This window comes from Lissotriton vulgaris, chromosome 4_1 (assembly GCF_964263255.1).
Source record: "Lissotriton vulgaris chromosome 4_1, aLisVul1.2, whole genome shotgun sequence".
NCBI lineage: Eukaryota > Metazoa > Chordata > Amphibia > Caudata > Salamandridae > Lissotriton > Lissotriton vulgaris.
In genome coordinates this window covers 1,950,879,935-1,950,905,047 of record NC_141691.1, presented here as the reverse complement: position 1 = coordinate 1,950,905,047, position 25,113 = coordinate 1,950,879,935, and the positions used below count along the sequence as shown (strand labels likewise).

Sequence of the window (25,113 nt, the reverse complement as noted above, 5' to 3'; positions counted from 1 at the left end):
ACTTTGGTTGATGTCAAGTGACCTTAATAAAATAATATTGCATGAAGAGTAAGTAAGACCTTATGCTTATTTATAAAATGGCATCTTTGCTGGTTCTTGTTATTAAAATGTGTTTTGATGTTCAATGTAAAACTTTTACAGCCAGGGATTATGAAATTCAGAGGGATAGAATCGAACTCGGCCGCTGCATTGGTGAAGGGCAGTTTGGTGATGTACATCAAGGAGTTTACATGAGTCCAGTAAGTGTTATTGCAATAAATGCGGTATTTCCATGTAATACGTGTTTGTATTTCTATCTTTATTTAATGCGAGTACCATTACGGCTGGTTAAAATGAAAGATAAAGCAGGAAGGCAGAACCTTTATACCCACAATAAAATGTTTCAAGAGCATTGTTTTAATTGTAAACAATGAATACCTTGTCATTATTCTGAATACCATAACTGCGGCTGCACACGAGCAAACCTAATGGAGGAAGTAATTTAGATCAACATTTTCTGCAGTGCTTAAAAGTTTTGCACAACTTTAAATGTCCTCCGCTCCCTGTAGATTGTTCATTGTGCTTGTAAGTGCAATCCTGCCCATAACTATGAAAGTGTTACCTCCAGCTTCTTGCCTACTTTGTGATGGATGGATGGATGGATATATATATATATATACACACACACATACACTCTGGTCACTCAGTTACTGGTGTTAGAATATATATATATATATATATATATATATACACACATTCTGGTCACTCAATTACTGGTGTTAGAATATATATATATGTGTGTATATATATATATATATATATATATGTGTATGTAGTGTTTTGGGCCATATTGTTCACTCCCCCTTTATTGTCCGCCTTCCCCAATAGAAATGTTGTCCATTGAATTAGTAATTGTTTTCCATTCCTTGAATTTGGGCCATTGCTTCCAACATGGTTTAATGATCCCGCTCTCCAACATGAGAAATAGGGTACGCCCTTCCTCAGTGACCTTCGACATAAATCTGTAGAATTAGGTTAGAGAGTTCATTGATGCTGTGGTCTAATGTACCACTATTAACACACTTTATAATCAATATAAACTTTGGGTTATGACTACTGTTACTGCATCTTCCCTTCCGATTCCTGCATCTTGCTTTCTCATACCAGTCAAATGCGTAGAAAAAGCGCCACAGATCCCAGTGCAAGGGAAGAAAATGCCCCACCACCCAACTCCCCAGCTGCAATGTAGTGTAATTAAAGGCTGTTATTCTTAGAGATTCCGGTTTGCCTCATGCCACCGTGCCATGGTGCTAATACACCTGCTACAGATATGATAGCTAGAGTCCTGCCTTAAATGTAAACTGAAAATTTCATATAGACCTCTTGGTCTGAAGGTCATGTAACTGACCATCCATGGTCCTTCAGATACTCTGGCATCTCGTGAAATCGTGTTATTCTCCTTATGGGCTGTCCTCCTAGGTGTACTCACTGCCAGCTCACCCAAGCTCCTGGACAGGGTTGTTGCCTGCTATCCCTTTGAAGTATGAGTGAGGTGGTGGTAGCTTTGTATGAGGCAGAATGTAAGCAGAGCTGGATGGAGAGCAATGAAAGAAGCGCTGGCAAAAAACATGAAGTAATAAAGTTGTAATCAAGGACATTACAATGATAAACAGAGCCCAAAGACCTATTGAGGTAACATACTCATCCAGTATAGTAAGTAAAAAACATGGTGATGGATGGCTCAATGCCCCTTCCTGGTACTCTGCTGTTCAAGCAAGACACCTCACTGTTATTGCCTGTTACAGAGCTGTCGGAGTGCAGCTCTTGAGCAGAGGACGGGGGCTCTTGTCCACAGAATAGGGAGCACACAAACAGCTCAATGACTGGGTATAAGCTGAATTCTTCCCTAGATGCAGGACAGGTGCACACGCTTCCTTGAACTGCAGTTGCAGGGCATGCATAAGAGCGCCCTAAAAATCACTAAGCCATCAGTGCAGGGCGGTCACAGCAAGCTTCTATAATCCATAGGTGCTTGCAATGCAGAGCTATCTTCTCTAGATACTATGGGCTGCAAAAGTGAACAAGCATATGAGTAGAAACTTCCCTAAACTCTAGATACAGAAAAGCTGGATCAGGTTGCTCCAAACTATGAATGCTCTACAGTGAGCGCAAGCTTTGTGGTATCGTTAGTGCAAGACAGACACATTTGGCTTCCCTAGATCACAGGATAGCAGTGCTGGCTACTCTACAATGTTGATACGGGAAAACAAGTTTCTCCATAGTAAAGGTGCAGGCGGAGCAGTCCTTTAGCCCTATGTCTAGGGATAGCAGAGCAAGCATTCCTTAACCATAGGAAGAGGAAGGTTCATTAAGTAATAGGTCCTGGACAGGCAGAACAGACTGGCAGGCTACCCCTCACCAGTGGTGCTGGACAAGTGTAGAGCCCTAGTCTCTAAACTCTGTGCTGGACATATACCTAAGGCGTCTCTAAACTACAAGTGCAGAACAGGCAGCGCAAGCTCCCCTCAACCAGAAGTACAGGACAAGTAGAGCATTTGTCTCTAAACCTTTTGTGCAGTATACATACAGCAGGCGTCTAACCTTCAAGTGCAGGACAGGCAGAGCAAGCTCTCCTCAACAAGAAGTGCAGGACAAATAGTGCACTCAACTCTACACTCTCTGTTCTAAACACTTCCAGCAAGTGTTTCTGAACTTCAGGTGCAGGAGAGACAGAGCACATTTCTCTAACCATGGGTGACCAACTAGTAGAGCAAGTATCTTTATATTACAATAGTAGGGCAGAAAAAGTATATTTTTAAATTGTGGGACAGGTATTGCAGTAATTCACACATAGGGAATAGGGCGAGCAGGCTTCTTTAAATCAAAGGTATGTTAGAGGAAGAGAAAGTTTCTGTAGATCACAGCTACTGAGTAAACCTCTGTGAATGGCAGACAGAAGGCAAGCCAGGCAGAGCAAACTTAATTAAATCAGAGGTACAGGTCCAGCAAAGCGACTTTGTTAAACCACATGAGCAAGAAAGGCAGAGCAAGCTTCACTAAGTCACGGTCATACATTTCTTTCTCCAGATTCTGGTGGTCATATGATGCCCATGGTACTGCAATGCTAAAGGTGTAATGATTCATCCTTCCTTACTGATCCATGGTTTGAGATATTAGGTGTGCTGCAAGTCATTATTCTTTAGCTTGCTTAACTTTCCTGTGGTAGAAATGTGCAAGCCTTTATGGTTAAATACAGAAGTGTTGTCGAGGTTTGTACGAAATACACAATAACTCACGTTATCAAAATCAACCAAGTTCAATGTTCAACCAAAGGTATTGCTTTTACTACTATTTCCTCTTCATTATACATATAAACCAATTCATCAGTTAAAATTATTTTAGTCAAACCCATACAGTTCATGCAATATGACTTGAAACAAGTTTTCCTTGATGTAGACTACCAAAGATGCCAGGTGCTGCTTATGAAATGAGGGCCATTTTCAGCTATGGGCTGGGTTTTTTAAGCTTCAGAAACAAACTTTTTCACAATATCAGTGAAGCATTCAGGTTCATCTCTTGGTAGACAGGCTAGTGTTAGAAAGGGAGAACACAAATGAGCACAAAATGATACCAAATCCTTGAATGTGGCTCTAGGTAACGGATTGTAATTGTGAATGGAGCACTGGTCAAACCACAATTGTTTTGAAATGATGGTGAGATTGTATCTATTTCCACGGTACCATACACATTGTGTACATCATTTTGACTGCGCCAGCTAGAGGTATGAAGAGAGTGGCACTTAAACTAAATGCTGTAGTTAACTTTTGGCTAATGGGATACTCTGTCAAAACGTGGAAGATATCCGGTCCACCGTACAAGTGTCATAGACTATTATGAACTTGTAATTTGGCAGGCGGTTTATCTGCCAAGTTGTGATGGAGTAACCCGTCTGCCAAACTGTAAGTAATGTCTTTGGTTGAAAACATCTTCCGTACACAACTTGATCAGGCCAAAAATAGACCCAGAGAACTGTTCAACATCCTCTGCCCCCCCTCCCCCCAAAGCTGACAGCCTCAACTGAGAGATGCGAAGAAATTGCTGACTTCTTCTCAGAAAAAATCGCCAAAATTGATCGATCCTTTAAACTCAGATCCCAACAAACCCCCAATTGCTTCAAAATCTCCCACCTTATTAACCCTATCCCCTGATTACTCCCATCACCCGCTCGTTACTTCCCCTCCTGAACTCACAACTAAAAAACAATGCCTCCTGGCATAACTTCCACCCCGTAACCGAACCCGAAGTCTTTAACATCATTGCTAAACTAAAACCATATTTTCACGCTAAAGACCCTCTCCCTTCTAACCTTGTCCAAGATCTGAAGCACATCATTTCCCCATATTGGACTACTATCATCAATTCCTCTCTGGCCACGGGGTGTGTCCCTGTCTCCCTCCAACTCGGGCAAATCACTCCCATTCTCAAAAATCCCAATGTTGACCCTAACGACCCAAACAATCTCCGCCCTATCGCTAACCTCCCCTTCTCTCTGAAGCCCTTGAAAAATGTGCCCTGCTCCAATTGGATAAACACATCGACACTTTCAACCTACTGGACTCCGTACAATCCGGCTTCAGAAAATGCTGTAGTACAGAAACCGCCATGCTTAATATAGTCGATGACATTTATCACTACCAGCAATCTGCCTGCTAATTCTCCTCTGCGCCTCTGCTGCGTTTGATACAGTTAACCACTCTGCCTTACTTAACACACTCAAAGTTGGCTTTGACCTCAATGGTCCTGTCTTCAAATGGCTTGCCTCCTTTCTCCAACACAGAACTCAACAAATCAAACTTTATGACTGCCTGTCAAACCCTACAACTGTCTCCCTAGGTGACCCTCAGGATCTATTCTCTCTCCCTCTCACTTCAACCACTTTATGAAACCCCTTATCCTCATATTAAAACAAGCAGTAATCAACTACCACCTCTATGCCCATAACATTCGACTTTACTATAAGATTAAATCCCACTATGATGTTCTGCGCCTTAACAACACCCCGACTAAGATCCAATCCTGGTTCCACTACAATCATCTCAAACTCAACCCTAAAAAAAACAAAATCATTCTCTTCTCTCCAAAAAACAACCCGCTCCCCATCCAAACTTAGATCTCCGACCTTAATGCCCTTAACTGTTCGCTCTCTCTATCCAACTCAGTAAAATCACTCGGTATCACCATCGACAACAGACTAACTCTTAATGCCCACATAAAAAACTCAGCTAATGGAGCACTCTTTACTCTCTGTCATCTCAAGAAAATTAAACTCTTCATTCCTGCTGATGACTTCAAATCGGTTGTCCAATCACTGGTCCTCTCGAGAATCAACTATGATAAAGCTATCCTATCCGGAACACCTAAAGTTCACCTAGCCCGACTCAAATCTGTGATCAACCTAGCAGCCAGGCTTATCACCGACTTCAAGCATTTTTACGACATCTCCCCTGGCCTTAAAGCACTCAAATATCTTCACATCGAAGGCAGATCCTCCTACAAGATTGCTTGCATTACTCACAAAGCCCTTCATCAAAACACCCCTCTGTACCGCTCAAATACACTCAACAAAGCGGGCTGCTCCCGTCCAATGAGAAGCACCAACGCTTTCCTCCTAGTCCCTCCTTTTTTTTAAAAGAAAATCACACAATCTCGCTCCTTCTCCGGAAACACCCCAAACATCTGGAATGCCCTCCTTAAAGACCTGCGATGTAACCCCTCCTACTTCAGCTTAAAAAAAACTCCAACTGCACCTTCTCAACAAATGTTGTAGTCCTTAACCCTCGCCTCCGACTCCTCACTCTGCTTCCCCCTGTCAGGTTCCCTTCTACTGTCCTCCTGTCTCCCACCTCTACCTTTAACCTCTTTACATATTTCACTTGTGCTACTCTCTCCCTTCCCCCCTAATTCCCCTCCTTGCCTTCACCTACTCTCACCTATCCCCTTCCATAGTCTCTCTCCATTTATACTTCCTCCCCTATCTATTTTTCACCCCCTACCAAAGCCAAATTACTTATTACTCGCTAAAGTTTTTGATTACCTATATCCATATTATGTATGTAGATAGCGCTTTGTTTTTGCATAGCTGTTAACATAACTTTTATCAACCAATTTGTACTTTTTAGTTTAAACGGTCTGAATGCTTTATTATTGAAAAAAAATGTTATTCCTGTTCCTCCTTCAAACTCTTGTAAAGCGCTCTGATACCCCCGGGTCTAGCAGCGCTATATAAAACCTTTTAAATAAATAAACTTCAGTAAATGGAGCCTAGCTTTGATTTTACTGGATCTGTCTGCGGCATTCTTCTACAAAGTTGGAGGATATAGGAGTCGGATCTGGCCTGGATTCGATCCTTCTTAGACAATAGGAGTCAGGAAGTGTGGATTGCTCATCACTTGTTTGCCCCCTGAGCTCTTTATTTCGTGGTACCCGAAGTCTCTGCTTTGAGCACTGCTTTATTTAACATCTACATGTCACCTTGGTCACTTGGTGGAGTCATATGAAGATAGTCTCCTACCTGGGTAACATGCACCTGTTCCAATCTTTTGAGAATGAGGTCTCCGATGCCCAGGGTGCTTTCAAGGGCTATCCGGGGTGGTAAGAGATTCCTCTTTATTCTCTGACCCATCCTTATCTTGAGACCTTCACTGACTGCCTGTTAAACAAGCATTTACAATGCAATGGTTTCGCCTTTGGAAAAGTTAGAGCTATTGGCATTGTAAATGACAAAATGTGTATTTATGTGTTGGTTTTGAAAACAGATAAATAAATGGCATTGTCATTTACATTGCCATTAGCTTAATCTCTCGCAAATGTGAGACCTATTGCACCCTACGGACGAGCTCAGCAGACAGCAATTAGTACCACACACACACACCCAGAGCCACACACACACACACACACCCAGAACCAGCCACACACACCCAGAGCCAGAGCCACACACACACCCAGAGCCACACACACACACACCCACCCACCCAGAGCCCCACACACACACCCACACACCCAGAGCCACACACAGACACACACACACCCAGAGACTGCCATAGTGTACGAGCTATTACGCCTGCAGAACGCAATGTGGTGTGCCTGTATCTTGCTGCCTATATCTTGTCTGACTTTTTTTTAACCTTCACATATTTTGTGTGCTATGAAAATCGAGAATTTAGCTGAGCAATTAGCATTTCGGTCACTTTAAGGTGGCAACAGGGCACCCTCGCTCTGCCCCATCAGCCCAGCCACTTCTAGAAAGTTATCCCAAGCACGTGGGCAGGGTGTAAGCGCTATGAGACCCGGTGCTTGGTTCATCTTTAAATAGACATTGATGCTCCCGGTCTCATTTTCTCATAAATGTATTGCATGAAAGACGGCAAACTCCACCCCTGCACTGGGCTGTGCAGAGCAGGCGGGCAGCCTTCCTTAATCCCTGTAATGTGGAGCACGTCTTACTGCAAACCACAGAGAGTCATCGCGTCTAGGCCAAAGGGTGCCGATACTGAGTCTTGGAAAACAGGCTACTAGTGTGTCTTTTCTTGCTAATATTCTTAACATAAGCGCAGCAGTGGTGTTGTTACCTTTACCTCCCACGTAAACCCGCTGTACGTCACTTCTGAGTGTCCAACTGGCTAACAGGGCACTGGCACTTCAATGACGACTAATCGAATTACGAAATGACACAAAGTCAATACCCTGGACGGCCGTCTCGTAAGAGAGGTTCAGCTGTCTTTTGGCAGCTGCCTGAGCTCAAACACTTTCTCGCCCAGCTAAGCAACAGCGTAATAAACAAGTATATAAACAATATATGCCCCTTACCTGAGGTATGTTTAGAAAGGTTAGCGGAAAGAGCTTAAGACAAACTGACTGTTGGACAGAAGTGTGAGAAAATATTTTAAAGATGTAAAATAAATTAACTGAGGAACGAGTGAGTGAGTGTGTGTGTGTGTGTGTGTGTGTGTGTGTATATATAGCGTAACTTACAATCCAGTGTGTGCCTCGCAAGAGGAAAGGGGCGGAGCTCGTATTGATTTTGGGCCCTGATAGTGTGGGTTCCTGTCTAGAGGCTGGAAGTCCTCGGCTCGACATGTCGTAACACGCCGCCTCCCACTCAAACACACGCTGTCCGCTCTGCCCTGCGGCTGCCTGTCCCAGCACAACAATTACAGCACGAGCCGACACTCACCAGCAGTCACTGGTAATGGGGAGCAGGCCCCCAGCTCCAGAGGGCACGCTCGGCTTTCACTTTTAGCGCCGAGCCGTGGTTCTTACCAGAAAGAGAAATCCGTGCTCAGAAATTATTGTTTTAATTTACCAAACGGCGCACAACATTCCCATGTAAGGAGCAAATAAATTAAGTGCTAGATATCGATAAAAGCCATAAAGGTCTGTCCCATAATGCCGGAGACTCCAAAGCTACAATCCGTGTCCTGTGCGCACCCAAGCCGCCCTGGACACTCTGCTTTTACATCTGCGGCTCAGCTGTGCTGACCGCAAGCGGCGTAAAGCGTGCAAGCAGGGGGCCTGGGTCCGCACCTCGAAGCCTGTGCCCAAGAGTCCTTTCAAGAAGTGACATCTCGGGTCTGAAAGACCTCGCCGGCTAAAAAACCCCGACATTTCACGCAATCGGACCTGAGGCCACCCCCCTTCCCATCAGGGAGTGACCAGAATGGCAACAACAACAAACGAGCATTAAAAACGGACAGCGGGAGGAGGGCGGGTTAACGGCACGAACATAATAATGTCGGGAACGGGCAAACGGACAGCGGGAGGGGGGCGGGTTAACGGCACGAACATAATAATGTCTGGAACGGGCAAACGGACAGCGGGAGGGGGGCGGGTTAACGGCACAAACATATTAATGTCTTGACCTGTACAAACAAGCTACTGCCCGGCCGCCATCTTAAGAGAAACGCCGAAAACAAACCTTGACGACCAAAAAAATAAACCCCGCCCACCGCCGCACTGACGTGATAAACGGGGCCGGATGAGAAAAAAATCTCAGGAACGCCCACGAGTCGCCTCGCAGAATGACGGACGCCTCTGTTTTCCAATGGCTAGCCTCCATTTATGGAGCTAGCCAATGGCAAACAGGGGCGGGACAAACAGCCATACTGTAACTCAAAATATTTCGCCTACGCGAAACGCTGCTTGCACAGCTTTCGACAGGCGAAACCTAAAAAAAGGATATTGTTTAAAATGTTGGTATTGGCGCATTGAGCCTTTTATGGCCTTGGTCCCAGGTAGTTATCTAATAGACTCATACACTACTGTCCTCTCAATCTTTGCTCTGTGAATGCAGGCTGTTATGCATCCCAAAAATCAAGCAAATGAAGAGGGGGGGCTCTTTCTTCGTACTCCTTCCTGGCAGTTCAAGCCTAGAACAATCTTCCTTTTCAGCTTCGGATGAGAGATAATAAACTTCAATTCTGCAAGCTTTTGAAAACCTGTCTTATTGCGTTAGCATACTGAAGCAGGGGTATAGAGGTTGTTTGTTTCAAAGCGCCAAGGAGAGGCTGTGTGCTTTAGGTATTGGTTCATTAATTCATTATTTACTGTACATCCTGAACTGATTTCCTTCAAGTTGATCTCCGATTTCCCACACATTTAAAATGAGGCACAATGAATGTGATTTCCATAGAATCAAACAATTTGATCAAGTGGGAAAGCTGGGATTTGAATCCAGTTTACCTAATTACATATTGTTCTTTTTAGCCACAGAAAAATTATCTTTTTCTGTGCCATTAGCTCGAGTGGAAAATTCTTTGTATTTACTTCTTAACACATGCTCACTAAACATAGGAATCTCGTGTTAGTTCAATTTGACTAGATTTATTCACAGTAGCAGTCGTCAACATTAAAATATGGTGGTGTGCAATGCCCAAAAAACTCACAATATGTGTGTTGCATTTGCTGGCACAAAGGGTATGGTTGCCGTCTCTCTTTTTCCTGGCTTTTTCCTTGGCTGTGACATGGGGCGGAAAGGGAAGGACATCCTCCCTTGTGCAAAGTGAAACCAACCAATCGTAGAGCTGCAGCCTAGCTCCAGGATTGGTTGGAGCAGGCTAACCCAGCACTCATTTTGAAACTGGGGACCTGCTGCTGCAATCCCTCACCTGTTTTTCAGCCCAGGGATTGCTAGCTCTGAAGTGCTCATGTCAGATTGGCCTGCTTTAGACAGTCTGCCAATCTGACATGCACACTGGCAAGGGCTGAAGTAAGATTGGAATTGCACTAATCGGTGCTGCCCCTGCTCTCGTGCTGTAACAGCGCAAGCCCACAGCACATAATAAAATGGTATTTATTACCAATTTGTTAATGTGTGTGCCTGCTGCACTTGAAGCAGGCCGGGCGACACTCCTAGGCCATAATGGAGGAGCCGCCGCTGTTTACACATATGTCAAATTGTCTTTTTTTATAACAATCGTAGTGTAGGGCAGAGACTGATTGATGTTAATATCACTGCCTTCCCCTGAGTTAACCGGCATTAAGGATGGGGCAGGTCAGCACCTCATTGACTGTTATTGCGCTAATTAGCAAAACAAAGGGAAATCTGATTTCCCACAGCATTCAATGAGACGCATGTGAAATTTATTGCAGACACACACAACAGAAAAGCTGATTTTTAGATTTTGTGTATGCAGTCTTTCTGCTTTTTTTTACTGCAATAGGCGATGTGTAGTGCCTAGAATGATTGACTCATCTCTGTTTCATCATGCCATTTTCCATGGGATAGGAAAGGTGGACCAGATCCCGAGTCCAAGCCAGAATTGAGCCTTGCTTGGCTCATCCCCTTCTTGTTATGTGCCCTGTGGTCCATTTGCTAAGATGCCTCAAATTGAGCTGCTTGCAGGTCGACTCGACTATACTTCCTTATCTTGGCTTGTGATGGCACTCTTTTTTTCTGACGTTCTCACATTTGAAAATGACTAAATACTGGACCATCCAACATGTTACTTCTCTTTTGAATGGAGACATTATGTACCCAGATATTGTTATCTTCAGCTATAATATTCCCTTGTTAAGTAATACTGCTCTAAGGGCGTTAGCTTGTTTTTTTTATTTACAATGATTTAATTATTCTTGTTTTAAAAACGATGGCCATAATTGTATGTTGGCTGTTAGTGCTCAGACTTTTTCTGGGGCAATGGCTTCCTACTATAAGAATTGCCTGTTGTTTTTTGTTCAGGATATTTTCATCATTACAGGTGCAAGTAAAGGTTAATCGAAACGTCCCCCACATTTGCTCACACAATACTTATTTGGGTACTGCTGCATCTTTGATTGTCTTATAAGGTATCTTTATGTGCTCACTAGCTGGGTCGGTGAGTTACTTCATAATCACTGGTCTCCTTTCCAATACTGCTGCGTTGTCCTGAAAATTAGAAATAGAGTCCCAGTTATTTGGGTAACAATAATGATGTGCGTAACAATAACACCCGTTCTTTGCAGCACTAGAAGCAGCACATTTCGCTGTGGAAAGTACTTTGTGACCAACCAGTATTTTCGCAGATAAATATAACTAAAGGGTTAGAACTCCTGAGTTGTAAATAACCTTGAACACCTTTGAATCAAATTAAGAGTTGTGTCTATGTGTTCTTCTGGAGGTAGAGTCACAGGACCTTTAGTAGGAGAGGAGGACTTGAATTTGGTTTTGATTGTTTACAACTTAAGAAAAATAAATGTATCACGCCACTTCAAAAATACTCAAGAAGGTCTGTAATAAAGAAGCATTAGCCACACAGTTGAGTATCTGTGTCGGGCCTTGTTCATACTACTACTGAAGTACTTTATTATACACTTATCCCCTCTGAACAGGAAGGATGTCACAAATCAAAATATGTCCACCTAGAGCAACATAAATGAATGCAGCTTTTGTGAGGCAAAAAGACACCAAGAAAGTGTCATAACAATAAACATGCAAGTCTGGAGCTAAGTAGACTGCTGGGAACAAGACGTGTTTAATAGCGTCATGTACTTGAATGCAGTGATTTAACAGCGCTATTGGATTTTGTTAAATATAGTAGACCTGGAAGAGCAGCAACCGCTCCATAATCATTCCAAAATGGAAGCCCCCAACAATCAATTCAAGAAATTTAGAGCCAACCAGGCTCCCAACCTATCTATAATAATATATAATTTACTAGGCATGACCAGGATTTTCAATTCACCATAATTTCATCCTACATGATTATCCCAGGTCTTTGAGGGTCCCCTCCTGCAGTATATTGAACAATTCTGAACATTCAGTAACCCCATCCGCATCTCCCATTGCAGCATTGTACAAGACAGCAGCTTCACAATAACTGAAAACACCAGATCAAATGAATGTCTTTCAGTGCTCCTCAGGTGGCCTTCTAGCTTCTCACCCTTTCAGTCTGGAAAGCATCAGTTTCCCTTCGCTAGCCCGTTGAGTCATATTCCATTGCGTGGCCCAGTCAAGTCAACTTACAAAGGAAATCAGAAAAAAGTGTAGTGTATTCATAGTGTTCTTTTAAGAGGTAACAATCAGCTGTGTACATGTCATTTTGCCCTCTGCCCTGAAATCTTAATAATTAGAGTGGTACCACAGCATCCAAGACCAGTAACACAAGGCCTTGTGGACGTGTGAAGATGAAGCGGGTGCAGGTTTCACAACAGAAGTGGTGCTGCAATGGACATAACTTGCTCAGTACTCGTGATATTTAACCAAATAATTGACCTGCTTGGAGGGGAGCATGAGCCTACAGACTGTCCACCTTTTGGAAATGTTAACAGGTTTTAAAGACATGGGGCTTTTAAAAGTAATGTGACCAGCCATGACCTGAAAAAGAGACTGGCTGTGGTAAAAAAGCAAATTTGGGCAAATCAAAGCATTACTCCCATTCTTAGGCAACCTTTCTAGAGATTGTATAAATGATGGGATGGAAGAAAGGTTTGATGTTGCTCTATCGAGACCGGGCTGGGTGCATTGAGTCTTCGTAGTTATATGAAGAAAATGGAATGTGTGAGATTCTTAACTGGAAGCCTGTGTGCAGTGCAGCCAAACCAAATATCAGACATGGAAATTAAACAGAAAGAACCACTTTGTCGTAAGAGAAAATTGGAAATTAGTTTCTCTGAACATTGATTTTTTCAGAAAAAATGAGGATATTGCCGATTCAGTCCAAAAGAAGTATCCGTTCAGGCGGTGAATGGCGTTCACTGGTTACTGGATGGGAAATACAGCATCCAGCGACCAAATCTTTTGGGTTTGTGTGAACGTTGAAAATTAATGGAGATAAAGAGGATTTAAAGGGAGTTCCATAGGAGGAAGACACCAGAACAGGATGAGTATGGTTTGAAAAAAGACAAGCTCTGAAAGACATAGGCTGCCATCCAGATCGCTTCGTTTAAGAGTGTAGGATAGAACGTTGATCAAATGTGTCAGTCATTCTAGGGGTGCAATGACCATAGCTGACGGCTATTACATTATTTTTGCTGTAAAGGAATTTGTCCATCCTCGATGCTGCAACAGGGCCAGAAATACTTAGGGGTCCTCGGTTTGTATGAGATGACTCTAATGAAAGCTGCTATGATCATTCAACCTGAAACCTGTAGAGTCTTGATTCATCTAAAGCTGCTGAGATCAGAAGTGTTTAGTTAAAATTATTTAGCAGTTGAGCAACCGGACTAATCTTTAAAGTAGAAGGAAAGACATCTTGCTTAAGAGATGGGTTAACAGTACTGGGACGTAAGAAAGGTAGTAATACTGTTCAATACTTGCAGGTGTCCTGAAGATTGAGGAGGTCAAAATCATGTATGTAGGGTTTAAGAGTTTCTGATCTAGAAAAGTGTTGCTATTGCTACCTACAGAGAAAGAGGTAAGAGAAGCGAGGGGGACATCAGTTGTGAGACTTGTGATTCAATGTCAAGACACACTTTGTTTTAGAGTCAAGAAGAGTCAAATAACACTGTTAGTGATCCTGTTGCTTTCCCTTGGAAAGGAAGGACTTGGGCACAATCTTTTGAGGGCATTAGCAATCGAACCAGCCTGATTTTGGACACTGTATAAATCCTTTGATAATGTATGAGGTCTTATCAGGGGGATGTGTATGATAGTGGCAATTCCGCATCATTGATTAGGCAATATTGCACGAAAGACCTTCTGGAAGATGATAGGGTAAGGTTAGATGCGCCTATCACTCTGGAGGAATTGGAAGCAGCGATAAATGGATTGGCATTGGGCAAGGCTGCTGGCCCAGATAAATTACCCTTAGAAAAATATAAAAAATGTTTGCATTTCTAAAAAACGACCTTTTGACAACGATGCTCGCAGCACAGAAAGGATTTGCACCTAAAACTTGGCAAGAAGCGACTATAGTGGTGTTTCACAAAAAGGGCAAGCCACCAAATCTACCGGGGTCATATCGCCCTACATCGCTACTAAATGTAGACGGTAAAATTTATTCGAAGATTTTAGCAAATAGGCTTTCTGGGGTTATTTCGGGTCTTGTTTCCAAAATACAACATGGATTTATTCCACAACGTGGTACAACTAATCATGTTAGAAGAGTGATAACACTACTTGATTATGCTAAGGCAACCAGGGAACCATTTTGCTTAATTTTATTGGATGCCCAAAAGGCTTTCGACCGTGTGGCTTGGCCCTTTCTGTGGGATAACTTGAAGAGTCGTGGTTTCGGTCCTGAGTTCATCAAATCAATACAGGTTCTGTATCAGCAACCGGTAGCCCGGATTAATGCCATGGGCCTGGAATCAGCAGCAGTGCAAATAGGTAGGGGGACCAGACAGGGGTGTCCCTGCTCCCCCTTACTATTTGCTCTATACATTGAGCGTTTCTTAAGAATGCTGGACTCCAATGCTAACATTACTCCATTAAAAGTACATATATATCACGCTAAGGTGCTAGCCTATGCTGACGACGTAGCAGTGGTCACGTCCAAACCTATCATGGCAATGCAGGCTATAGAACATCTGGCCCTAGAATTTGGTAAATCATCCGGATACAAATTAAACGCAGCAAAAACCCAGTTACTCAGTATAAATATATCAAACTACACTGATGCTAGACTTTGTCAGGAGGTGGTATATTTGGGAGTCACGCTGCGGGCAAGTACAACTGCCTTAGTTAAAACTAATTGGGATCAGCTCCTAGTTAGTGCTAAGAAAAAACTAGACCAGGCAGAATGTTTACACCTGTAGGTCGTTGCAATTTATTAAAAATGCTGATTCTGCCTCAAATTCTATATTTTTTCCGATGTATACCCCTAGAAGTCCCGAAGACCAGTTTGGAACAACTGCAGACAGTTTGTATGCGCTTTATATGGTCTGAAGGGAAGGCTAGAAGGGCTAGGCGCTTCATGATTCTCCCAAGAAAGGTGGGAGGTTGGTCGGTTCCAGATTTCACACTTTATTATTATGCCTGTATGTTGCAAGGAATAGGAATTTTACTAACTGGAAAAGATCCTGCAAGACCTGCAGATTCTCAATCGATCTATCAAATGCTGCTGGGGGTAAAAGTCAAGAATTGTTTATTTAAGTATCTTGAACAAAGCTACTACAAACGTACTCGTTTTAAGACAATGACAGCTGTAAATAAGGTCTGGCATATAGTTCGGAGGCTACTGGGCCTTGGGAAAATAACTTGGTATACCCCATTTTTATTGTCGTTTTTCCTACCCTTAGATATCTGGGATAGAATTGTACTTAATTGCAGGGAGAAAGGTATTAGAGTGGTGGAGGATTTGTATGATGCTAGTTATTGTAAATCTTTTGAACAATTACGAGAACAATATTCTCTCCCTAGAGACCATTTCGCTAAATACTTACAGATTCGTAATTATTTAACGGATTTGGGAGGTAATTTCAAACCGGATTCTTTAATTGAAGACTGTAGTATTGAAGTTGGATGGACAACAGGATTGGTTTGTAGTTCAAGTTTATTCAGCTTAGGAGAAGCACAGCGACAGGCAGCAGGCAAAGCTATCAACTGCCAGAAGGCAACATTCTACAACAAACCCATAGAACATGAGAACACAAGGGTTCTAACTACAGGTGCCAGGAAGGCACAAAACAGTGAATACTACATTATCCTCTTTTCAGTAAAACAAAAGAGGAAGCGTTCGTACTAGGAGAAGGAAAGGAGAAAGGAAAAGAAAAGAACAAAAGAAGCAAGAGAAAAGAGGAGAGAAGTAGCCAGAAAAATAGAACGAGAATAGGAGAAGGAAGAAAACACAGCTGGAAGTGAAGGAGAAAACAGAAGCAAAAGGTTATCTGAACCTGGCAGGAACCTTACACACTCTATGACTCCTGCGAGGTCCTGGAACAGAAGCATCAACAACATTTCTGCCATTATCATTGATAGCAACAGTACTAAAACGTTTGTCACTTGAAACAGAGCTGGGATTGGGCTGAGAAACATCAGTGTAGGCATCATCACTACTAATTTTAACAATTTTGCAGATGTTCCACCAATCCTTATTATTTACACGTACAGCATTTCCACAGACCTTGTCAACTACAAGTGGTTGAGAGAATTTGCTCCTACCTTTAGTGACATGGACAGGATTTTTAATCCGAACCACATCACCAACACAGATGTCAAGGGCAGCAGACCTCTTCCTTTCATCAAAATAGGTTTTCTGCTTCTTCTGAGCTTCAGAAACATTGTCTCTGACAAAAACATCAACTCCATCCATAACATTCGTTTTTACCCACTTGGACATCCAACCCGGACAAATTTTGGTGGAGGGTTTCCTACCCCTCAGGAGCTCAAAGGGGGAGACCCCAGTAGAAGAATGAGCTGTTGTACGATAAAACCATAGCATGGAACGCACAGCATTCTCAACCACACACTTGCTAGCAATGGCCCACTGGATACAGTTGTTGAGAACACGGTTCATCCTCTCAACGAGACCATTGGCCTGGGGGTGGTAAAGGGAACTTTTCTTATGTGTCACACCACCTTGTTTGAGGAAAGATTCAAACTCACAACTGACAAATTGGACACCATTGTCAGTCATGACAACAGACGGAAACCCCTCTCTCAAGAAGATGTCTTTCAAAAAAGAAATTACGCTAGCAGAGGAGGCTTCACTGACGAAGCGAATTTCCGGCCATTTGGAGTAGTAATCAATGGCAACAATGGCAAAGCGGGAACAAGAGGGTAAAAGATAAAAAGGACCGACCAGATCAACCCCAATCTTTTCCCACGCCCTTTCCGGAAGTTGAACAGGCTCCATAGGGGGAGACCTAACCTTATGACTTTTATCTGAGGACTTACAAATGACACAGTTGTCAACCAGAGAATCAACGCACACGTCCATCTGTGGCCACCAGAACACATCTCTCAACCTACGTTTGGTGAAAGTCTTCCCTAAATGCCCTTCATGTGCACCAGACGCTTCCGCAAGCTCTCAGGAGGAATAAGCCTCCCACACCGCATGAGTATGCCATCTTCAACAGTGAGCTCGTCAGCAACCTTGACAAAAGTTTGGAAAAGCCCAGTAACATTCTTCTCTTTGGGCCAACCAGACTTCAGATAGTCGACAACCTGTAGGAGAACCGCATCCTTCAACAACTCTTTTTTCCACTCACCCTCACTGATCGCACACATGCCTTCAAGATCCAGACCCGCAACAAAACAATCCTCAAGGTCTTCATCTTTTTCAACCTCAGAGTCATTATCAGTTAAAGGAAAACGAGAAAAATAGTCGGCTCTGACATTCTTTGAGCCTGGCAGATAAACAACCTTAAAATCATACTGAAGAAGCTTAGTGGACAGTCTCGCAATTCTAGGGGTGTGCTCCTTAATTTTTTCCCCGGACAAAATAGAAACCAGGGGACTGTGATCAGTACGAATAGTGAAATGACTACCCCAGAGATAAGGATTGAACTTCCTGACCGCCCACCAACAGGCCAAAAGCTCTTATGAAAGGGGTAAGAATCGGAGTACTATATAAACATTTGTTAGACACTAAAGAAAATGATCTTGAGCAACAGAATATTAAATGGTGTGCTAAACTAGGCAGACAGGACATCCAAATAGAAACTTCGTTAGTTATGGCTAAAGATTTATTCTTGTCAGCAAAGTTGGTGGCTCAACATTTTAAATCAATTTATAATTTATATTATACCCCAGATAAGGTGTCTAAATGGTCGGGTGATGCTATAGGTAAATGTTTTCGGTGTGGGGTTATCTCAGCGGATGATGTCCATATATTTTGTACATGCACTGTGTTAGCTCCCGTGTTGTCTCAGATAGAAAAATGTGTCTCGGCAATAGTCGGTAGCCCGATACAATTAACAGTAACACAGATATTACTGGGTGTTGAAATGGGCACAGAGAATACTAGTATCTCGAAGAAATATGCTAAACTTATTTTTTTAGTAACTGCAGTGTACAGGCTATGTATTGCATCAGCATGGTTGCAACAAGAACCGCCCGCTTTTGAAGCCTGGCGGGCTCGCTTTTTTTCAATACACAATATGGAACATAGTCTCTATGCCTTAAAGAGCTCCCGTAGAAAGAAGATTGGGGAACAGATTTGGGGGTTGGTTACAAACTATCTCGAGATGTAAATGGGGGGACTTATCTTGATTTTGTATAATTTCCTGGTGGATTTAATTAAGTTTGTCACGTATATAACTTTGTTAATTTATAATGTCGTTTTCTATTGTTTTGCTGCAAAATGTCAACTGTTGGAGATGTACTGGATCGAACAAATTGTTTTCCTCTGTCACTGTTGTTTTTTTTGTTCTCTCTCTCTCTGTGTTTCTGTCTCAACCGACTCATGTGTTTTCGTATAAATAAATAAAAAAAAAAAAGATAATGTATGAGGTCAGAAACGTGGCAGTGGTGGCTGGTCCTTCATGCAGGAGGAGGTGCAGGTAGGCCACATACATACACTCACCCATCTACATGCACACTGACTCTGACACCCATGCATTCACTAGTGTGCACACATACACCCTACCATTCACGAGCACACTCACTCCTATTCACAGTACCCACTCACAAATACACACACATGCCCGCACTCTTCAAACATTGCAATAAAAATAACCTACCACTCCAGCAGAGATCTTGGCCTCAAGGTTCCTGTAGGATTCGGACTGCCGCCACATCTCACTGGTCGACCTGTATGGTCAGCCAGTGAGAGGCGTTGGCTGTCCCAACTTTGTTACACAATGGGATAGGGTACTTGCTGACCCCATACCACTCTGTGATGAGGCGTCCATGATAGACACTTGTCCTGGGCACTTCGGGGCTTAAATCTGAAGCGCCCGGGTCCAAAGTTATCAGTGACGCTCCCACTTGTTATGAAGGGGAAGTCCTCCAAACGATTTGTCAAACTGACAAGGTCGTGCCCACAGAAGCGGTGACATCTTCAAGCCGGCAAAGTCCAGCTCAGGCAGCCATGCGCCTGCGCATTTAGCGCATGTTTAGTGCCTGACTGACTGACCCGAACATAAAGAGTGTCTGTCAGGCTGACCTTTATTCTGCCTGACAGACACTCTTCATGTCAGCCAAAAGGTGGGTGGTCATGGCTCCTCCACCTTTTAAGGACGGGCCGCTACCGAATGTTGACTTTTTATAACTTTGACATTTTACAAGAAGCTGGCAGATGTGGTAATGGAAAAACAATGTGCATCACGAACACTTATTTTTGGGCAAGTGACAGCTGTTAGGAGACTGAGGCGGGGGAGGGGACGGTGGTGGGGGGAGGTAGGAAATAAATTTAAAAAATACAACTTAACCTGCCAGTTACCGTCACCAGCTGCTGTTGCCTCTTTCAGGAACCAAGAACAGGAAGCACCCAAGCTTTCAGACTCCCCTTACCAATCATGACGCTGCTGATGGCAGCGTCGTGATTGGTTTGAGCACTGTGGTTCGGCGCTCAGAGAGGGAGTGGAAACCTGGGCGTGTTCTCCTACCAGGTTGTAATGAAACCTGGGTGGAGAAAATGCAAAGTGCGCATGACTGTTTGCCAGCCCAAGCAGTTATGCACACAAGAGTAGAGCAACCACTCCTTCTCCCTGTGACGCGCGAAGCTCAGCCCCACCCCACCCTAACCTGGCAGCAACTACAATCCAAAAAATAAAATAACGCTCCGTTATTATCATTTTGTTTTCTTTGCCTACTTTGAAGCAGTGGTTCGACGCCCCTCCGCCTTAGCGGGGAAGTGCCTCTGCTTTTGACTACTAATCTTGTTTTAGAACACACCATCAAATGTAAACCAGAACACTGTCCACTTCCTCATTTCCCTTGCTTTATCTTATTGTTATTTACATGTGGTCAGTGTGTCTTTCACGCCCTTGGCTTTTTAGCAGCTCTTGAACATGCATTTCGTTCTCTTTGGGACCCGGGTGATAAGATTTTGTTAGCTGTTTAAGGTATCTAATTTTGTGATGAGTATCACGAATCAGCGCACACTATACTATTAGTAAATTTCAAAATATATGTCGAAACGAACAGTATAAAATAAATTCCCTGCATGCAGTTGTTGTATAAAGGTTCTGCTGCCCCTGCTCTGCCTGTAGATCTTATGCTGTAATCTGAAACGTAAATACAATTACCTATTATTGCTGTTCCGAGGAAAAGCGCACAGCCTGCAAAACACAATCCTCGTTTTTCAATGGAAATTGTCCATTTAGTTAGTCACGTTTAATTATCCAATTAGAAATGGTAAACTTTAGAGAGAGTGGTTCCTTGTAGTGCTGATGAGGCTAATCATCTGTTCAGGGAAATAAAAATGCTGCAACTGCATTTTCTAATGGAAGAATTCGGGAAATATTAGGAAGCGGTAGGAAATTGGATCATCAGCGACTTGGTGTCTATTGGATTATTCATCGAGATGCTGAGATTGTAGCCTCGTTGTGTTCCCAGATGGAGGGAAGCGTGCACCTGATGTTCCTTTGGGGAGGGCATTGAAATGATCATTATTCATGGTTTGCTAAGAGTTGGCCAATACCTATTAAAGATTCCTAGGAGTTACCTGGCCTCGGTTTTTGGGGCCTGAATTGTCTGTTGCACAGGTTATGGTGCATTGATGTGTGTCTGCGTGTGTCATGCAGTTCAGAGGTTTAAGTTCTACAAGACAAGCTCATCCTTGCACGCTCTTCAGTTTCATAAATTGAACCCAATTGAGGCATTTTACTATATACCCTGCGAAATAGGATGGAGCTAGTGCTCTCTGTTTGGGTCAATTGAGGCCACATGTAAGGGTCATTCTGCATCAATATTTGTAGCTGCTTTGGGCACGATTTACTCTATTGACCCCTTTAAGGGTATCACACCAGTACACAGAGGTAAACTCTGCATCTTTCTGTGATGAGCATCTTATCGGGGTTCACGTCTCTGAGGTTCGCCTGGTCCTGGTTGATAGCATTGTTACTTTCCTTCACCAAAAAGGATTGACTTGTATACTTATGATGCTGATATCCTTAAACACCGCTGTAAAGATGTACATATGAACCCTCGTGATTCTATTGAACCAGGAGAAGCACTATCATGGAAGATTATTGTGTCCATTTGAGACAAGCGAAAATTGTGTAAGTTACATTAATGGGTCTTAGCTTATGTAAAGTTTGCTGACCTCTTTTTTATGTAATTGATTGATCATTATTGTAAATGTGTATGTATGTTGATTGTTGTAATTGTAGACTTGTATGTGTTTTTTGGATGTCACATTTGGTAGGGATTTTGACATGTTGTATTATGCATTCAGACAAATTTGTCAGTAGTCGACCTTACCATAATGCGTCTTTGTTGCGCACGTCTCATGGAACCATGGAACTTTTTTAGATTGGCTCAAGTGGTTAATGTTTCATGACCCAGATAGTGATGTTTGCCTTTGGAAATCCTGAAGCATTGCTTAATATTCAATTCTTGGAGAGTCTGTTTGCACTCCTTTCTTTTCCTTGTGCAAAGAGTTCAAACATTCCACTGCTTTGAACTTTTTCCCCCTAAAGTGTCCAGGTTTCCATGGTTACTGCTTTCTCTGTCAGATTATTGACATTTTGGGGGGGGGGAATCCTTTTTAGGTACATGATTGTCTTTTGACACTGGGGAATGCAGATGTTGTAAAAGAGTGCAGGATCTAAGCAGCGTAGAGAACCTGACCTATGCTACAGTCCCAGCACAAGCAGACGTTTCAGAAGTTAGGTGTGTCAAGACAGAAGAGGCGCAGAGTGCAAACATTACTTAATGGTTTGAGCAAGGCAGTTCAAGTCAGTGGCTAGAAACCCTGAAGCTCCTGCTTTATAAACTCAGACCATAGTGCAGCTTCTCAGTGCAGGCCTCAGCTTTGCCACGAATCCTAGAGGGAGTGTATGATTGGATAGTAGTCTGCCAGCGATGGGTATGGAAGAAAGACTGTTGTCCAGGGCACAAATCCTAAATAAAGAAGTGGGGGGACGCTCAAATACAGGAAGTTACGTCACGACAGAAAGTGACGTCACGAAATGTAAAAACATAGAAGTGGGGGGATGCTCAAAGGCATGTCGTGACGTCACGGCCGGAAGTGACGTCACGAAAGATAAAAATTCGAGCACTCCTTTCACACATATCTGCACTTCGAAAACACATCTATGTAAATTAGTCCTACAGTGCAGTACATATATGTTGAAGAAAGAGAGCCTTTATTTGAAAATGTATTTTGAAAAAGAATAAAAAACAAAAGATGTTTCTGTAATTTCACAGGCAGCCTAGCACTGTGGACCCAAGGGTTTTTTGCAGGGTGTAGAATCAACTCTTGCAATGTTATTTGAGCAGTCCTATATACATCTGTAAACATGGCATTACATACTTCACCTACGCCCGTCACATTAGTGAGTTAGATAAAAACGTAAAAAGCAGTACCTGTAGGCTGTTCAAAGAGCCCTTCCCAGGCGGAGGATGGGGAGGGGATGTAGCGTTTTTTTGTGAATAGCTTCCCTGGGCTTACCATGCTTGTAACTACAGCTTCTATCGGGAACAGTCAGTGGTGGGACCGCAGGGCGTTCCCGCCCCGTCTTTATATTTGTTGAGTTTTTGCATGCAGTTAATGGCAAGAATACACGATTCCTTAGCAAGGGCATCTTTGCAGGGGGGACGGCGTCCACCTGGTAAAATAAATTAAAATAAGTGGGGGGACGCCGTCCACCTGCGTGGTACCCCGACTCGAGCCCTGCTGTTGTCGCTTCAACTCTAGTTGAGCCGCCAGCTGCACATAGAAGAAAGAGAAGAAAGACTTCTTAATGTGCAGCACAGGCACAAACACTACAAAGCTCACTGGCAAGCCCTAGTAGTCATTAAGGATGTAACTGATGCATATGGACTGATGAGGCGAACCTAGCCACGTGCCAACAAAGGGTGTATGCTCGTGCAGCCTAGAAACATAGCTTTCATAGTCACCAGGCCCCCTGGGTCGTGCTGAATGTGTGCTGTGAAGCTATTCATAGGCTGAGAGTGGACAGTATGGACACAGTAACATTCCAGTTCGAACACATGCCTGCCTTTTCTCGTGAATGTTCGCTTCTGTGTATTGTAAAACGTTGCCTGCGGGGGAAGCACATCTGGCAAGAAAGGAAGTAATTTGCAATTCTCACTATGCGGGCTTCTCCGTGCCAACTAAATTGAATGGTTGTGAAGGCACTGAGGTACAACTGGATGGTATTTACTAGCTGAAAATGCTGCTCTAAATATAATTAACACAGCACACTGTTTTGAAAAGTGGTCTAAACAAACAATCGGGGTGCATTTGTATTCAACCCCATTTCCTTCAATTGCAAAAAGTCTTTTTTTTATGAAGGTTACAATGCCGTTTTCAGTGAGTCGTCTCTCTCTCTAGGGTGAAGCTCGACATTCATATGAACTGTTTATTGTGCTGTCTTCGAATGTGGATCCCTATTTACTGTCTCTTTTCGCTGTACAGGAAAACCCCGCCATGGCTGTCGCCATCAAGACGTGTAAAAACTGTACTTCCGACAGTGTGAGGGAAAAGTTCTTACAAGAAGCCTGTAAGTATCACTTTTCTCCGCGCCCTCCATTTCAGCTAAATTTGTTGCATGTATGAATTTAGTGACCATTTTTTCAAACCCAAAACCGTAATGTAGCATTGAAATAGGACTATAAGTTGGTACCAACGCTAGACATAGAAAGGATTACAGTGTCAGAATACACAGCAAAGGACTGCGGGCACATCTACAGACTTCCAGTGGTAACTAGACCTAACACAGGCAAAAAAAGACCAGTGTTTCGGAGACTGTGTACTTTCACATTTCAGAGGCTTATGGGAGCCCTAAAGAAAGGATAATAAAGATCTGCTCTGTTACTCTTTGTTCTAGTTGCATTCTGGGACGTGTAGTCCTGCTTTTCCAATGGTAAACTTCAAGCTCCTGAAAGTTACTTATAAAACCTATGAGGCAAAGGGGGATATGGTAAAGAAATACACAAGAAATCGTAAAGGCAATTGGAAAAAAACTGGTTGGGGCTCTTTTTCTAGAATTAATATGGCCTCAAAATGGTGCCATCCTCTGTTAAAAGTTGGTTGACAGTAGTACTGCAAAATGATGTTTTCCTGAACAACCCCTATCCCTCCACCATCCTGTGATTGAGTCCAGGGGAAGGCCAGTAAGATGTAAGTGCCCTCAAACTCTGGCCACAGATCTTTAATGCCTTCTGCGGTGTATGGATGGGCAAGGCAGCAGAGTAGGGATGCAGACACTTACCCTGCTACCTGGTTCTGTCCGGGGGCTGCAGGACACCTTGTCACCCTAGTTTGAATGTATATAGGTGCGCAGCACAAACTGCCCCAGAGGGCAGATCTAGCAAGGTTTGCAAGAGGTTATGAGTTCTTTTTGGTGCTGTCTGCATTTAAGGCTCCAGGACATTTCCTGAGGGTGTATAAGAGGTTTGTTAAATGGGTCGGGTAGGGTGGGAGTTCATCTCCCTCCCAAGTGAGGGAGGGGAGAGTCAGATCTGCAGTTGGGAGTTGTGACGGGTGGGAGGTGCGTAGGTTCACAAGCCTCGTTTTGTGATCTATTCCTTTTTACATCCCTTGTTTCCTAATCTCGCAATATGAGGACTGCGTATGTGTTGGCCACGGATATGTATCATGTGCA

General features: G+C 43.2%; 1 protein-coding gene across 6 annotated transcripts in view; it reads left to right on the top strand.

Annotated features, from left to right (window-relative positions):
* Positions 1-25,113, top strand: part of PTK2 (protein tyrosine kinase 2) — an 878,302-nt gene that overhangs the window by 595,142 nt on the left and 258,047 nt on the right. For all 6 annotated transcript variants that reach the window (XM_086966271.1, XM_086966270.1, XM_086966268.1 and 3 more), the window contains 2 exons: positions 142-239; positions 23,925-24,009. In XM_086966271.1, coding sequence (XP_086822397.1) covers positions 142-239; positions 23,925-24,009 — 183 coding nt within the window. The remainder of the gene's footprint in view (positions 1-141; positions 240-23,924; positions 24,010-25,113) is intronic.